General features: G+C 43.8%; 1 protein-coding gene and 1 long non-coding RNA gene across 3 annotated transcripts in view; one reads left to right on the forward strand and one right to left on the reverse strand.

The window, feature by feature from the left end:
* The window catches only part of LOC138789726 (uncharacterized), a 73175-nt gene that overhangs the window by 53968 nt on the left and 3696 nt on the right, over nucleotides 1-15511 (forward strand). The window lies entirely within an intron of this gene.
* Nucleotides 1-15511, reverse strand: part of CCND2 (cyclin D2) — a 63593-nt gene that overhangs the window by 32644 nt on the left and 15438 nt on the right. Inside the window, exons 1-3 of one of the 2 annotated variants that reach the window (XM_069968473.1) lie at nucleotides 9411-10078; nucleotides 6992-7207; nucleotides 2548-2707 (exon numbers count right to left, since the gene is read on the reverse strand). In XM_069968473.1, the coding sequence (XP_069824574.1) occupies nucleotides 2548-2707; nucleotides 6992-7207; nucleotides 9411-9605 (571 nt within the window). In that variant the 5' untranslated portion in view covers nucleotides 9606-10078. Of the gene's footprint in view, nucleotides 1-2547; nucleotides 2708-6991; nucleotides 7208-9410; nucleotides 10079-15511 lie in introns of those variants that run through there. The other variant, XM_069968481.1, reaches the window with a different exon arrangement.

A 15511-nucleotide genomic window follows, 5' to 3' on the forward strand; every position in this document is an offset into this window, starting at 1 on the left:
GGTGGGGTCACACTGTGTACATACATTACATTACTGATCCTGAGTTACATCCTGTATTGTAATCCAGAGCTGCACTCACTATTCTGCTGGTGGGGTCACTGTGTACATATATTACATTACTGATCCTGTACTGATCCTGAGTTACATCCTGTATTATACTTCAGAGCTGCACTCACTATTCTGCTGGGGAGGGGGGGGTCACTGTACATACATTACATTACTGATCCTGAGTTACATCCTGTATTATACTCCAGAGCTGCACTCACTATTCTGCTGGTGGGGTCACTGTGTACATACATTACTTTACTGATCCTAAGTTACATCCTCTATTATACTCCAGAGCTGCACTCACTATTCTGCTGGTGGGGTCACTGTGGACATACATTACATTACTTATCCTGTATTATACTCCAGAGCAGCACTCACTATTCTGCTGGTGGGGTCACTGTGTACATACATTACTGATCCTGAGTTACATCCTGTATTATACTCCAGAGCTGCACTCACTATTCTGCTGCAGAACTAAAATGAAGCTGCAATACCAAACACAGCCTTTGGACAAGAGTGGCGCTGTTTACGCAAAAAAAAACAAAGAAAAACTTAAAACGCATTGCTCAATGTCAACCTAAAGTGGAGTTCTGATCCCCGGACGCTGAGCTGTAGCCACACCACAAGGGTTAAGTGCGAGGAATTGCAAACCTCAGTTTCATCTGTGGATAAGGCGGCTAGGTGTGGTAGAGAAGTATGCGCTCTCCGCCACACCTCTCCATTCTCATAAAGTCTCGGTAAGCTCATTTATCTGCTGCAGTCAGATGCCATGCCTTTCATCATTCCCTCCTCGCAGTAAGTGAATACATGGGACGCACGTATACAAGCTATAAAGACAACCATTTCTCTTGTAGATCCAAAATCCTATTCCCAGGACTGAGGTCCAGTACTGGCACACAGCTGATTCCGCTAAAGGATATAAATGTGGCGGCCACTACTGGAGAAATGAGGTATTACATGGCGGCCATACAAGTGTATAATCGTCCATAAAAGGATAAAAATGCAGAGGCCACTGCTGGAGAAATGAGGTATTACATGGCGGCCATACAAATACACTATATGATCGTCCATATAATGGATAAGAATGCAGAGGCCACTGCTGGAGAAATGAGGTATTACACAGCGGCCATACAAATATATGTTCTTCCATATAAAGGAATTAAATGTGGCGGCCACTGCAGCAGGCCTAACACGTCACATCCCAGCTCCCTACTCAGCATCCGGGACCGGAGCTACGGGATATCGGCACCAGGGAGGTGAGAGCGTGTTACTTCATTCATCCTCCCCCTTCCCAGCACTCTGCCAAAAATCACCCCAGCCTAGAGTTCTCCTTTAAACTTCCACTTATTATTTCCAGGGGTACACATCTGCCCTAGTCATATGATCAGAACCAACCCCCACATACAAAGTTTTGGTACGGGTAGGACCGGCAGTAAATAACCCAACGGCATCATAGTAATCAATAGCCAATCAAAAAAAATTGCACCATCCTGCAACTTTATCATAAATTGTCATGGTTTTTGAATTGACTGTTAATAGCTACAACAGATCACTGGTCACTACACATGGTATATACTGTATACAGCATCATACGCCTGTATATATGTTTATCAAAGATGGTGTAAAGTGAAACTGGCTCTGTTGCCCCTAGCAACCAATCAGATTCCACCTTTAATTTTCCAAAAAGTCTCTGAGGAATGAAAGGTGGAATCTGATTGGTTGCTAGGGGCAACTGAGCCAGTTTCACTTTACACCACGTTTGATAAATCTCCACCAATGTGTCACCTCTATGCAGATCACTTGTTACCACACATGGTATATACTGTATACAGCATTATACACCTATATATAAGAGCATACAACAAGCGTATACACAAAATTAATTTGGTAGAAAATGTTGTGGGAATTAAAGGGGTACTTTGGTGAAATTGTTTTGCTTTCAAATCAACCGTATTAGAAAGTTATACAGATTTCTCACTTCTATTAAAAAATCTCCTACTTATCAGCCGCTGTATGTCCTGCAGGAAATGGTGTATTCTTTCCAGTCTGACACAGTGCCACCTCTGTCCAGAGCAGGAGAGGTTTTCTATGTGGATTTGCTACTGCTCTGGACAGTTCCTGACATGGACAGAGGTGGCAGCAGAGAGCACTGTGTCAGACTGGAAAGAATACGCCACTTCCTGCAGGACATGCAGCAGCTGATAAGTACTGGAAGTCTAGATATTTTTAAATAGAATTAATTAACAAACCTATATAACTTTCGGACACCAGTTGATATAAAAAAATAAATAAATAATTTGCCAGAGTTCCCCTTTAACAATCTGAAAACTAGACCAATTTATGTTGAAGTTGCAGGATGGTGCAATTTTCTGATCAGATGATTGAGACAGGAGACAATGAAGCCCTACTACTGAATGGCAGCCAGCGGTAAGGAATCAATACAGTATAACACTATAATCCAAACCGTAGTAATAAAATGACAAAGTTGCCAGCGCTCACCTGTGGCACAGAGTGCAATGAAGGTCTGTGCATGCTTCCGGACCATGAGCAGTTTATCTTTAGGTAATGGCAGCTTTCTCAATATATGTTCGATAAAGTCGTGTGGCGTGACGGCAGCCAGGTTCCACTTCAATTTTCCCAGCACCACCAGCTCCCACTCCTGGAAACCAAGCAGAAGGGGGGTCATTCACTTCAGTCTCCCTGTTGTGTGAGAGCAGGGGCACCTATCCCTCCTGACAGGCTAATATCTTGGGATAGAAAGGAAAGGCGGCGTGAGGTTACTACTCTAGGCCGGCTTCCAGCAGCTGACCGCTGCACGTGACACCTTTATAGCCTGCTCACACGGATGTTTAGAGATACGGCTGCACCCATGTGACCCGACTGCTGCAGGCAGCACATTTAATCAAGGGCCGGGTCACATGGGGCCATAGAATCATCCTAACCTGCAGAACATGTGTGACCGTGGGCATGCCCCTCCAGCCAAAGGCACTCATGTGCATATATAACTTGTGCTAGAGGGGCATGCCCACGTGAGGGTGCCCCTTCAGCCAGGCAGTGCTTGTGCTAGAGGGGCATGCCCACGTGAGGGTGCCCCTTCAGCCAGGCAGTGCTTGTGAGCATGCCTCTTGAGCTGGTTGCGCTTGCGTTTCTGCCCGTACAGCTGGCAGGGCTTATACACATGCCTTTCTAGCTGAGGGCACCTGTGTATGCACCAGAACGTGGTACCCTCTCGCAGCACTTGTGAGCATGCCTCCTGAGCTGGTGGAGCTAGTGAGCATGCCTCTTGAGCTGGTGGAGCTAGTTAGCATGCCTCTTGAGCTGGTGGAGCTAGTGAGCATGCCTCTTGAGCTGGTGGTGTTTGTGAGCATGCCTCTTGACTTGGTGGAGCTAGTGAGCATGCCTCGTGCTGGTGGAGCTAGTGAGCATGCCTCTTGAGCTGGTGGTGCTTGTAAGCATGCCTCTTGAGCTAGTGGTGCTTGTGAGAATGCCTCTCGAGCTGGTGTAGCTAGTGAGCATGCCTCTTGAGCTAGTGGTGCTTGTGAGCATGCCTCTTGAGTTGGTGGAGCTAGTGAGCATGCCTCGAGCTAGTGAGCATGCATCCTGAGCTGGTGGTGCTTGTAAGCATGCCTCCAGTGGCTGTGCCTCTCTTGTGTGCATGCTTCTGTAGCTGGCCACTACACCTTCATGTGCCCCCCCCCCCTTTCCAGCCTACAGTGCCAGTGGCTCTTGTGTGCATGCCTCTCTTGCCAACAGCACTTGTGCATGCCCCTCTCAAAGCACTGGTGCCTGTGTACACACCCCTGTAGCTGGTGGCTGCCTCTCCAGCCTAAGGCCTCATTCACATATCCAAGTGCTGCCTGCAGCCATGGACCCATAATGATATATATGTTCATCTGTAACCGTGCGCATTTGCAAAGACCTGTTCTTTAAAGGGGTACTCCAGCAAAAAAAATTCTTTCAAATGAACTGGTGTCAAAAAGTGCCTAAGATCTGCAATTTACTTCTATTAAAGAAAAATCCAGTCTTTCAGTACTTATCAGCTGCTGTATGCCCTACAGGAAGTGTTGTATTCTTTTCAGTCTGACACAGTGCTCTCTGCTGCCACCTCTGTCCGTGTCAGGAACTGTCCAGAGCAGTAGCAAATCCCTATAGAAAACCTCTCCTGCTCTCCAGACTGGAAAGAATACACCACTCCCTGCAGGACATACAGCACTGGAAGCCTTGAGATTTTTTAATAAAAGTAAATTACAAATATCTGGCATTTTCTGACACCAGTTGATTTAAATTATTATTATTTTTTTTTGCTGGAGTTGCCCTCTAAGAATAGGTGATCCTACAGGTGTGTGCATGAGGCTATAGGAATGAATGGGCCCACATTCTTCTAGAATAAGCGCATAGGGCCAGGAGCAGTGCTATGTGCACGTCTCCAGCAGTGCTTGTGTGCATGCCTCCAGCAGTGCTTGTGTGCATGCCTCCAGCAGTGCTTGTGTGCACATCTCCAGCAGTGCTTGTGTGCATGCCTCTCCACTGTGCATACGGACCTCTCTCCTTTATGGGAGTCTATGGGAGTTATACACTTGCTGGAGCCTTCTGACTCTTTCTCTGCACAGTTATTTATTAAAATGATTAAAGCTCATGGAAAATGCACACCAAGCACAAACAGCAATCCATGAAGAGATAAAAATCAGATAGCTGTTTATATTAGTATAACTCACAGCCACTGGTTCAAAGTAGCTGCTGCATTCTTAAAGGGGTTCTCCAACAAAAAAAATCTTCTTTCAAATCAACTGGTTTCAGAAAGTTGTATAGATTTGTAATTTACTTCTATTAAAAAAATCTCTAATCTTCCCATACTTATCAGCTGCTGGATGTTCTGCAGGAAGTGGTGTATTTTTTTCTAAGTGCTTTCTGCTGCCACCTCTGTCCATGTCAGGAACTGTCCAAATCCCCATAGAAAACCTCTCCTGCTCTGGACTGTTCCTGACATGGACAGAGGTGGCAGCAGAGAGCACTGTGTCAGACTGGAAAAAATACAACACGTCCTGCAGGACATACAGCAGCTGATAAGTACTGGAAGAGTTGAGGTTTTTAAATAGAAGTAAATTACAAATCTATATAACTACATGAAACCAGTTTATTTGAAATAATTTGGAATAAAAAAAAGTCATCATCTGATTACTTGTAATGGGCAAGGTGGACATTTTTTTTTTCAATCCACAAGGCCATACTATATCCCATCTCATTCTGATCTATCCATCTGTTTAAAATTCATGGGAAAGGATGGAGCTGTTTCTGGAAGAGGGCAGACATGTTTTTCCTATGTAACCCTTTAATCCACTCTTTGCTAATGGAGAGGATCTCTGTTGCCTCCAAAAGACAGTCCCTGTCCATATGACTTAGGGTACACGTGTAACAAACGAGTCCCCTACATGAGTCCCCCTTCATGTGTCTTAGTATTACATTCATGAGTGGCCGCTATGTAATACCACATTTCCCCTCTAGTGGCTGCTGTAGAGACTGTGGGGGAGATTTATTAAACATGGTGTAAAGTGAAACTGGCTCAGTTGCCCCTAGCAACCAATCAGATTCCACCATTCATTTTCCAAAGAGTCTGTGAGGAATGAAAGGTGGAATCTGATTGGTTGCTAGGGGCAACTGAGCCAGTTTCACTTTACACCATGTTTGATAAATCTCCCCCTGTGACTTTCTAGAAGCAATCAGCTGATCATCCAAGGGGAGCATTTAAAGAGGATGTACCACCAGGTACATCCTCTTGAATTTAACACACCGATAGAACAGCGCTGTCATGGGGAAGCCGGTTCGAAAAACGGCCCGCGGCCCGGTTCCCATGTACAGCGCCGTTCTATCCAGCAGTACTGGCCGCTGCTCAAGCACTGGAGGTCGGCCGTCTCGCCCCCAGTGGGAGGGAATTCCCTCCCCTCTATGACGCGGCTCCATGTTTTTGTAGCGCTGGACAACCCCTTTAAGAAGCAGATTTCTATGATGAGACAGGCCCCTTAAAGTAAAGGAGACAATCAGTAAGGTCCATCTTATTCAGGGGCCCCCATAACAGCCACAATGGACTGCCACTATAGTGCATGCCATATTTCACATATCAAAGTATATATATATATATATATATATATATATATATATATATATATATACAAAAAAGGAGACTTAGAATGATACAATATATATATATCCAGTATGCAAGCTGATGGTATATCTATAGGGGTCCGAAATCACATGGAATAACCTGAATGAAAATTAATACCCAAGAAACAAACACCAATAAGTGGTCTAAAACCATTTAAAAAAACTACCCTGCCCAAATATATTAACTTTAAAAAAAAAAATTTGTTTACTAGTTCTCAAACATTTTAAAACCCACTTGCAAGTCTCTGTAAAACCAAACTATGTGAGGTCATCATTAAAAAATAAATAAATAAAAAAAAATTAAGAATTCTTCTTTGCACCACTAGGTGTCAGTAGATACCACAAAAGGAAACAGCTTGTCCCATCCACAAGTACTGTATGCCTTCCACATATGTATGTGGTATACTAAAAAAAAATTTTTTTTTTTTTTTTTTTTTTGCAAAAAAAATTACAAAATATTGGAGCTGAAACCCATTCTTAGTGATGTGTATTGCATCTGGATTGTTCTATACATTGCAGAAAATAATAGTATTTTAGTAGTTAGAAATAAACATATAGCTGTGGGTCTCTAGCTGTTGCAAAACTACAACACCCAGTATGCCCAGACAGCCAAAGGTCATGCTAGGAGTTGTAGTTCTGTGACAGCTGGAGACATTTAAATTAAAATGTGTAAAAAAAAATATTATAATTAAAAAAAAACTGCTGAGTTAAAATAAAGATACCTTTCCCATGGAAGAACACAAAAGGCTGTAAACATTTAGTTTAGGAAACAGGGGCTGCTTACCAGCAGCTCTTGGGGTTTGATTGAATTGTCAGTGTATATGCAAAGTTTCTCTGCGGTTAATGGAATAGTCTCTTTGAGTTTGGAGGCTAAGAACATGCAGACAGCCCCCAGGAGTTGGAGATGGCATTTTCTGGTGGGAATAACAGCTAAAAACCTGTCCAGATAGTTCATTGCCAATGGGAATACTTCCTCCTCACACTTCTGCTCTTCACAGACCTGCAGGGAAAAAATGGGGGTAAGAAGAAGGGGGAAAAGAGAGAGGAAAAGAGAAAAACAAAATAAAAAAGGGGTAAAAAGAAGAAGAAAGGGAAAAGGGGTAAAAAGAAGAAGAAGAGGGGAAAAGAGGAAAAGGGGTAAAAAAAAAAAAAGAAGAAGAGGAAAAGGAAAAGGGGTAAAAAAAGAAGAAGAGGGGAAAAGAGGAAAAGGGGTAAAAAAAAGAAGAAGAGGGGAAAAGAGGAAAATGGGTAAAAAAAGAAGAAGAGGGGAAAAGGGGTAAAAAAAGAAGAGGGGAAAAGGGGTAAAAAAAGAAGAGGGGAAAAGGGGTAAAAAAAGAAGAGGGGAAAAGAGGTAAAATTTAGTTATGAAAACAAACAAAAAAAGGGGTAAAAAGAAGAGGGGAAAAGAGAAAAAAAAGAGAAAGGGGTAAAAATTTAGGTAAGGAAATTTAAGGAAAAGGAAATAGTAAGATGTGGTGGATAGGGGTGAAAAAAAAATGCACAAAAAAATTAGAAAAGATAATAAAATTAGAATTGAATAATTGAAAAAAAAAATTTGAATTCAAATTCAAAATATTGATCAAATCCGATTTTTTTAATAGAGATTTACATAGATGAAGGAGAAGGGGGGCAAAGGCAATAGGGGATAAAATGGAAAGGATATTCAAGGGGCAATGGGGAGAGGGGGTGATGGGGTAAGGGGTAAGGGGTATCATGGGGTATCATGAATGGTAGAAGGGATTTGGGGGTTTAAAAGGAAAAAGTATAAGGAAAATGGAGGAAATGTAGAAGGGAGAGGAGAGAGGGAGAGAGAGAGAGAGGGGAGAGGGAGGGACAGGGTTAAATAATGCACTTTATTATTGCATTAAATTGTAACATATTTATTAAAATGACAGAACTGGGTGTGTGGGTGTGTGGGGGGTCTCAGGGCTGCAGCTCCACATCCCCCCTGCTCCCCTGTCCATGAGGCAGAGAGAGGAGCCAGAGATTCAGGTCACACTCCACCCCAGACATTGGGACAATTTCTGATTTCGTCATTTTTTCAAAAAATATTTAAAAATACTTAAAAAATCCCCAGCCGCCCGCTTTTTGCGGGGTCCCCAAGCTCAGACCCCCCTGCATCATTACCGACAATTCTGGGGAGCCTGCCACTACGTTTTGGGGTTCAAAACCATCGATGAAAGGGGGGGGGTCCCAGGAGTGAAGAGAGAGCATGGCTGCTGGAGGAGAGAGAGGAGGGGGGGCTGGGATCGGTCTGGGGGCTGGAGGAGCTGGGAATACACTGCAGCCAGGAGACTTTATTGGGGGGCACATGCTGGGGGGGAGGGGGGTCACCCCGAATTTATAATGGTAACCATAAACATATTAGAAACCTGAATGGGGAGCTCCAATCTCCTCCCTGTACGGGACACATCACATCCCTTTCTAGGAACCAGTGCACCCCAATATTTCAACAACCCCACCCCCATTATACTTTTCAGACACCCCATCCTGTATAGTCATTAACTCTTCAAGCACCAGAACGTATCCATTCCACACCAGCGACATTTAACCCTTCTTCTCCTTACTGTATACAGATACAAAGCAGAGCACCCCACTGTTCCTATAACACCCCCACATTGCTTATTATACCCCTCCCCCACATTCATAAACGACAAACCCTTCAAGTTTCAAGCATGAATTAACGCGTGTTTAAGGAGAAAAAAATTTTGGGGTACAGGGGATCTTGCGACATTTGCTAACACAGTGTCCCCCCCCCCCCATACAGAGTCAGAGGGAGTACATATGACATTGCAGAATAGAAGCAAATGCTAAGACAGACCAGCCCCCCCCCTTCCTGTTCCACCAGGCAAACAGGGGGTGACCACCAAAGAGCAAGGGGAACCATCAAAGATCCAGAGGGGGGAGAGTCTGCGACAAACATGGTGCATGCAGTCCTATGTGCATACGTGGGCACAAGCAGACTCCCCAACATGCAGCACAACCAGCTGCTCACTGCACCCCCAAAAGAAGTGTGCAATGGCTGCTCCAATAGTGCAACACGTGTCAGTGCACAAATATATCATCTACATATATATATATATATATATATATATATATATATATATATATATATATATATATAGGAGTGACTGTCATGTAGGTAGGGAGAGGGGGAAGGGTGAGTATCTAGATTCCAAAGTTTGCTTTGTGACTCCACCAACCTCCAGCATCCAGGTGGCCACCATCTTCCTCATGAAGGGCTGGATGTCCTTCTGGACACACTTGAAGTAGGAGCATTGGGGCAGATACCTCTCCTCCACTGTAAGAAGGTTCTGCAGGACCCGGTCATCAAAAAGCAACGTGGGGTCAGTCTGAGCCCTGCGGACAGTCTCCACCTCTGAACACAGCAGCTCCATGTGTTACAATGTATTCAGGCAATGTTGTAAGTATCCAGTGGAGGAAGAAGAAGAAGAAGAGGGAGAAGAGGAGGCAGCAGCAGCAGCAGAAGAAGAGGAGGGCTTGGGGGGTCCTTGCTAGTTGCAGTGCACAGGGGTCTGTCTGTGTTCCCAGGCTCCCAGCTTGCTGCACAGTGACGCAGCTTGCACTAGGGCTGGCCCAGGCACTTGGTGTTATTATGTAGAACAGCAGCTGGCCAGACTTTTTAAGTTCTTTTTTTTTTTTTCCTCCTCTCCCCACTCCTAGCTAGCAAGAAAGCAGGAGGCCCTAGTTCAGGGCACACATGACAGCTCTCCTCTTGGGCCCTCCTCCTCCTCCCCCCCCTCCTCTTCCTTGGCTTTAGGAAAAATCTAGGTAATTAAGTCACTTGGAGGTGTTATCAAGTGCAAGCAACAAAAAAAGGAGAAAAAAAAAACTTCTTGTGAGTTGTGCACACGCTTATAAAGCCTCTGCAAGGGAAGGGGGTGTTACTGCTGGAAGAAGGAGGAGGAGGAGGTGGAAGCAGCTGCTGAGTGCAGCCTGTATGCTGATGCATGCTCTGCTGATATGTCCTACAACACTGCCCTTCTACCTGGGGCTCTCCAGATGTCGCGACACTACAACGCCTATCGTGTCCGGACAGACGGAGGGTTTACGATGCAATGTACGCGCAGGGCATGATGGGGGTTGTAGTGTTGCAACAGCTGGAGAGCTAGAAATGGAAGAATATTGGCTAAAATACTATTTGTAGTTATTTAAAGCAATAATCATAGGGCATAATGGGGGTTGTAGTATTGCAACATCTGTAGGGCATTGCCCTTAATCGGGGTAGGGAACCTTGGCTCTCCAGCTGTTGCAAAACTGCAACTCCCATCATGCCTGGACAGTCAAAGGCATGATGGGAGTTGTAGTTTTGCAACCGCTGGAGAGCCAAGGTTCCCTACCCCTGCCCAAAATAATATTAACACCTATAGCTAAAAGTAATTATACAAAGTGATAAGCATAGGGCATGATGGGGGTTGTAGTGTTGCAACAGCTGGAGAGCCAGAAATAGAAGAATATTGGCTAAAATACTATTTGTAGTTATTTAAAGCAATAATCATAGGGCATAATGGGGGTTGTAGTATTGCAACATCTGTAGGGCATTGCCCTTAATCGGGGTAGGGAACCTCCGCTCTCCAGCTGTTGCAAAACTACAACTCCCATCATGCCTGGACAGCCAAAGCTGCTAAAGCTTTGGCTGTCCAGGCATGATGGGAGTTGTAGTTTTGCAACAGCTGGAGAGCCAAGGTTCCCTACCCCTGCCCAAAACAATATCAACACCTATGGCTAGAAGTAGTTATACAATGCAGTGTACACACATGACATGATGGGGGTTGTAGTGTTGCAACAGCTGGAGAGCAGTGACATAAATAACATCAACACCTATAGCTAGAAGTAATTATATATAGCAATACACACAGTGCATAATGGGGGTTGTAGTGTTGAAACAGCTGGAGAGCATTGCCTAAATTATATCAACCCCTATAGCTAGAAGTAGTTTTATAATGTACACACAGGGCATGATGGGGGTTGTAGTGTTGCAACAGCTAGAGAGCCAGAAATTGAAGAATACAGAATAGTAGATAATTGAAGAATTGTAGTTATACAAAGTACACAGGGCATGATCGGAGTTGTAGTGTTGCAACATATGTATGACATTGCTAAAGCAAACTAATGATGGGGGTTGTAGTGTTGCAAGAGCTGGAGAGCATTGTTCTAAATCAGGGGTAGGAAACCTTGGCTCTCCAGCTGTTGCAAAACTATAACTCTCATTATACCTGGGCAGCCAAAGCTAAAGCTTTGGCTGTCCAGGCATGATGAGAGTTGTAGTTTTGCAACAGCTAGAGAGCCAAGATTTCCTATCCCTGCCCTAAATAATATTAACACCTATAGCTAGAAGTAGTTATACAATGCAAACTACACACAGGGCATGATGGGGGTTGTAGTGTTGAAACAGCTGGAGAGCATTGCCCTAAGTAATATCAACACCTATAGCTAGAAGTAGTTGTACAATGCAATGTACACACACGCAGGCTGTCAGGATATGATGGGAGTTGTAGTGTTGCAACAGCTGGAGAGACAGAGGTTGGAGAACATTGCCCTTAAAGGGGTACTCCAGAAAAAATCCTTTCAAATGAATTGTTTCAGAAAGGGCCAAAGGTTTGTAATTTACTTCTATTAAAAAATCTCCAGTCTTTCAGTACTTATAAGCTGCTGTATGTCCTGCCGTAAGTGGTGTATTCTTTCCAGTCTGACACAGCGCTCTCTGCTGAAATGTCCAGAGCAGTAGCGAATCCCCATAAAAAACCTCTCCTGAATAGACCGCTTCCTGCAGGACATCCAGCAGCTGATAAGTACTGGAAGACATGAGATTTTTTTTTTTTTTTTTAATAGATGTAAATTACAAATCTCTGGCACTTTTTTTTGTACGCCTATAGCCAGAAGACCTAGACAGAAAATAGCTAAATAATGGGAAACAAACATAGCGATCCTCCGAACTACAACTCCCAGCATGCCAAGAGGTCTGACTGTGCAATGTATATACGTCGAATTTTTGAGAACTATAGTGAACTGTATGGCCAGATCCAAATGGGAGAACTAAGCAGTGATCATGAAACTACAACACCCAGCATGCCCTGAGAAGCTTTCATGACTAGATCAGTGCTCTCCAGCTGTTGCAATACTACAATGCCCATCATGCCCTGACAGTCATTGGCTGATCCTTTAATCTGTTGGATCAGCGTTCCCCAATCTTTGTCCCTCCAGCTGTTACACAACTACAATTCTCATTATGCCTGGCAGCCCTGAACTGATCCTCTAATCCAGGGAAGGGGAACCTGCTGCTGAACAACTACACTTCCCCTCATGCCTGGATAGTCCAAGCTATTGTTTTGTCTGTCCAGTCATGATGGGAGTTGTAGTTTTACAATAGCTGGAGGGTTGCAGCCCCCCCATTAGATCAGTGTCCCCCATCCTGCGTCTCCAACTGTTTAAAAACTACAACGCCCATCATGTCCTGTTAGCCACTGAGCAGTTGTAGTTATGCAAAAGCCGGACGACCGCTGCTTGCGGGACGCTGCCTTGGACCTCATTCACACTCATACATAGCCTTTTTTTACAATTTTTTTCCCAGGTTTTTGTTTTTTTCCTGTAATTTGTAATGAAGTCTAGCTGCAATACCAGTCACAACTTATGCAGGAGGGTGGCGCTGTCACATTCTGTTTTAAAGGGGTATTCCGGAAATCAATTATTACCCATCTATTTCATAGGAAATACCCGATAAACCAGCGCTCTTTATCAAGATGGGGGACAGAGGACCCCTGTGCTTGTAATTGGTGTGGGATCCTTATTAATTCAAATCTTCAGGTACCCATACATTTTATACTATTTTTGGATTTGGTCTATGGGGGGGGGGGGTCACCACTCTTCAATGATAGGTGATGTCAGTGGAGATAGGGGTCGGGGGTGTTGGATTTTCACTTCCCGACGCCCTTTTGTTCTCAGAGGCATAAGCAGTTGTGAAACTACAACTCCCAGCATGTGATTGTCACACGACTGTTACTGATATAGATATATATATGTCCAAAAATAGGTGGACATTATGTGTAATAGGGTTATGAATCGGGGAAGATTTATCAAACATGGTGTAAAGTGAAACTGGCTCAGTTGCCCCTAGCAACCAATCAGATTCCACCTTTCATTCCTCACAGACTCTTTGGAAAATGAAAGGTGGAATCTGATTGGTTGCTAGGGGCAACTGAGCCAGTTTCACTTTACACCATGTTTGATAAATCTCCTATTACACATACTGTCCACCTACTTTTGGACCACCCTGTATACTGGTTACCAACCACATTATTCATAGTAGTTAATGGAGAAGGGAACATGGAGTGTATCCCTACCTACCTACCTAGATGTATCTACCATTATATAATCTGTATGTGGTCGTAACGGAAGCCATTTTGGTTGTCACCCAGGTGACTGTGGCGGCCATCTTAGAAATTATAGTTCAACTTTAGCAGACCATGAATGAACAAGAATAGATCAGAATGAATAATTTCGGACTCTATGACAGTAATATAAAGAGGCAGATCATGTTAGAATAGGACTAGGGAGCCTTGGCTCTCCAGGTGTTGCAAAACTACAACTCCCATCATGCCTGGACAGCCAAAGTGTCCAGGCATTATGGGAGTTGTAGTTATGCAACACCTGGAGAGCCAAGGTTCCCTACGCTTGCTCTAGAAAGATCTAAAAATCAGACACCTACTCGTTTCGGACCCATTGTAAAGAATTGCCGGCACCGGTCTCATTTGTCCGGACGGAGCCTCACGTGTCACCCAGGTCTGGTTGCTGTTGGTGATAATTCCTAGAATATTTGGCAGTCACCCCCGCCGCTATCTTTTATTGCAGCAAATGTTCAGACTGTTAGCAATTTCGAGAAAATTTTTGGTGATTTTTTTTTTTAACCACAGGTCCTTTAACCTTTCAAAAAATAATGAATAGAAGAGAATTTTGCCCCCAGAATATCCCAAAACTTTTCCAAAAATGTAATTTTTTTGATCTGGTAATATTTTTTATGTGGTATGAAAAGACCAGAGACTGCAGGATCTCGGCGACCAGCGAAATCGCCTTCGTGGAGTAGTGAAGTCGCTGCGTTCACATTTATCGATTTATTGATGATGGCGGTGAAACAAAACTTTTAATCTTAAAGGGATATTCTGGAGTTACATTTCCCCTTTAAGAACTGATAAAAATGTAAAGAAATGAGTCCAAACATAAAGCCGATCCTTCACCAGTGCCATGTTATTGATGCCAGTCCCCGTTCTTGGCACTTTCTGTTTTCCATTTCAACATATAGGAAGTGCCCTCTCAGCCAATCACTGGCTGCAGCTGTGACCCGCCTCTGCTAGTGATTGGCTGAAAGGGCACTTCCTTTGTGTTGGGATGGAGAACAGGAAGTGCCAAGAACAAGCATCAACACCGTGGCAGTGGCACTGGCAAAGGATCGGAGTCCAGTAAGTACATTTTGTTATTCATCTACCTTAACCCTGTGCAGTTTTAGAAGAAGAAATATGTCTCCGGAATACCCCTTTAATGTATCACGATTAAGCAATGGAAATCCGTACCACCTTTATTAATGATGTGTAAACTGTAGACGCGGTCACATCAACAACAAAACCTGTACCTCTACTTAAAGGGGTTATCCATGATTAGAAAAACAGAGCTGCTATCTCGCAAAAACAGCACCACCCCTACCCTCAGGTTTTCTGTGGTATTACAACTCCATTGACTTCAGTGGAACTGAGCTGCAGTACCACACATAAACTGAGTACAAGAGTGGCGCTGTTTCTATTCCTAAACAGATATAGATATGTCATTCAGGATCTTGGGAAAGCTGGGTGACAACCATTGCCAAAGCTATCATCGGTATCATCCATCTTTCCTAGGAATGGAGATATTTTTTTAACACAAAAAGTAGCAATTTTTTTTTTAACTCTTAGGGAGCTATGCACTTAAAGTGTTAACGAAAAAAAAAAAATGCTGATAGCATTATGAGACTACAGTCCAACAGTGACACCCTGAATTATCAGCGCATATTTGTACAGCGGGTGTGTAGATTTTGTTAGGTCTAAACATGTCCCTATAACGCTGAACCTACACATATTGGAATGTTTCCTAAAAAGTGAACCCCAATCCTTAAAAAAAAATAAAAAAAATTGCTAAAATATTCCCCCTCTCCAATGCGGAACTCGGCTCCCTATACTGCGAGGAGCAGCGTAAAGTGAAAATATCACTTTAAGTGTGAGAAAGACTTTAGCTTGCCGTTCACTCCCCCTGCTGTATT

The sequence above is a fragment of the Dendropsophus ebraccatus genome, chromosome 1, assembly GCF_027789765.1.
Source record: "Dendropsophus ebraccatus isolate aDenEbr1 chromosome 1, aDenEbr1.pat, whole genome shotgun sequence".
Classification (NCBI taxonomy): domain Eukaryota; kingdom Metazoa; phylum Chordata; class Amphibia; order Anura; family Hylidae; genus Dendropsophus; species Dendropsophus ebraccatus.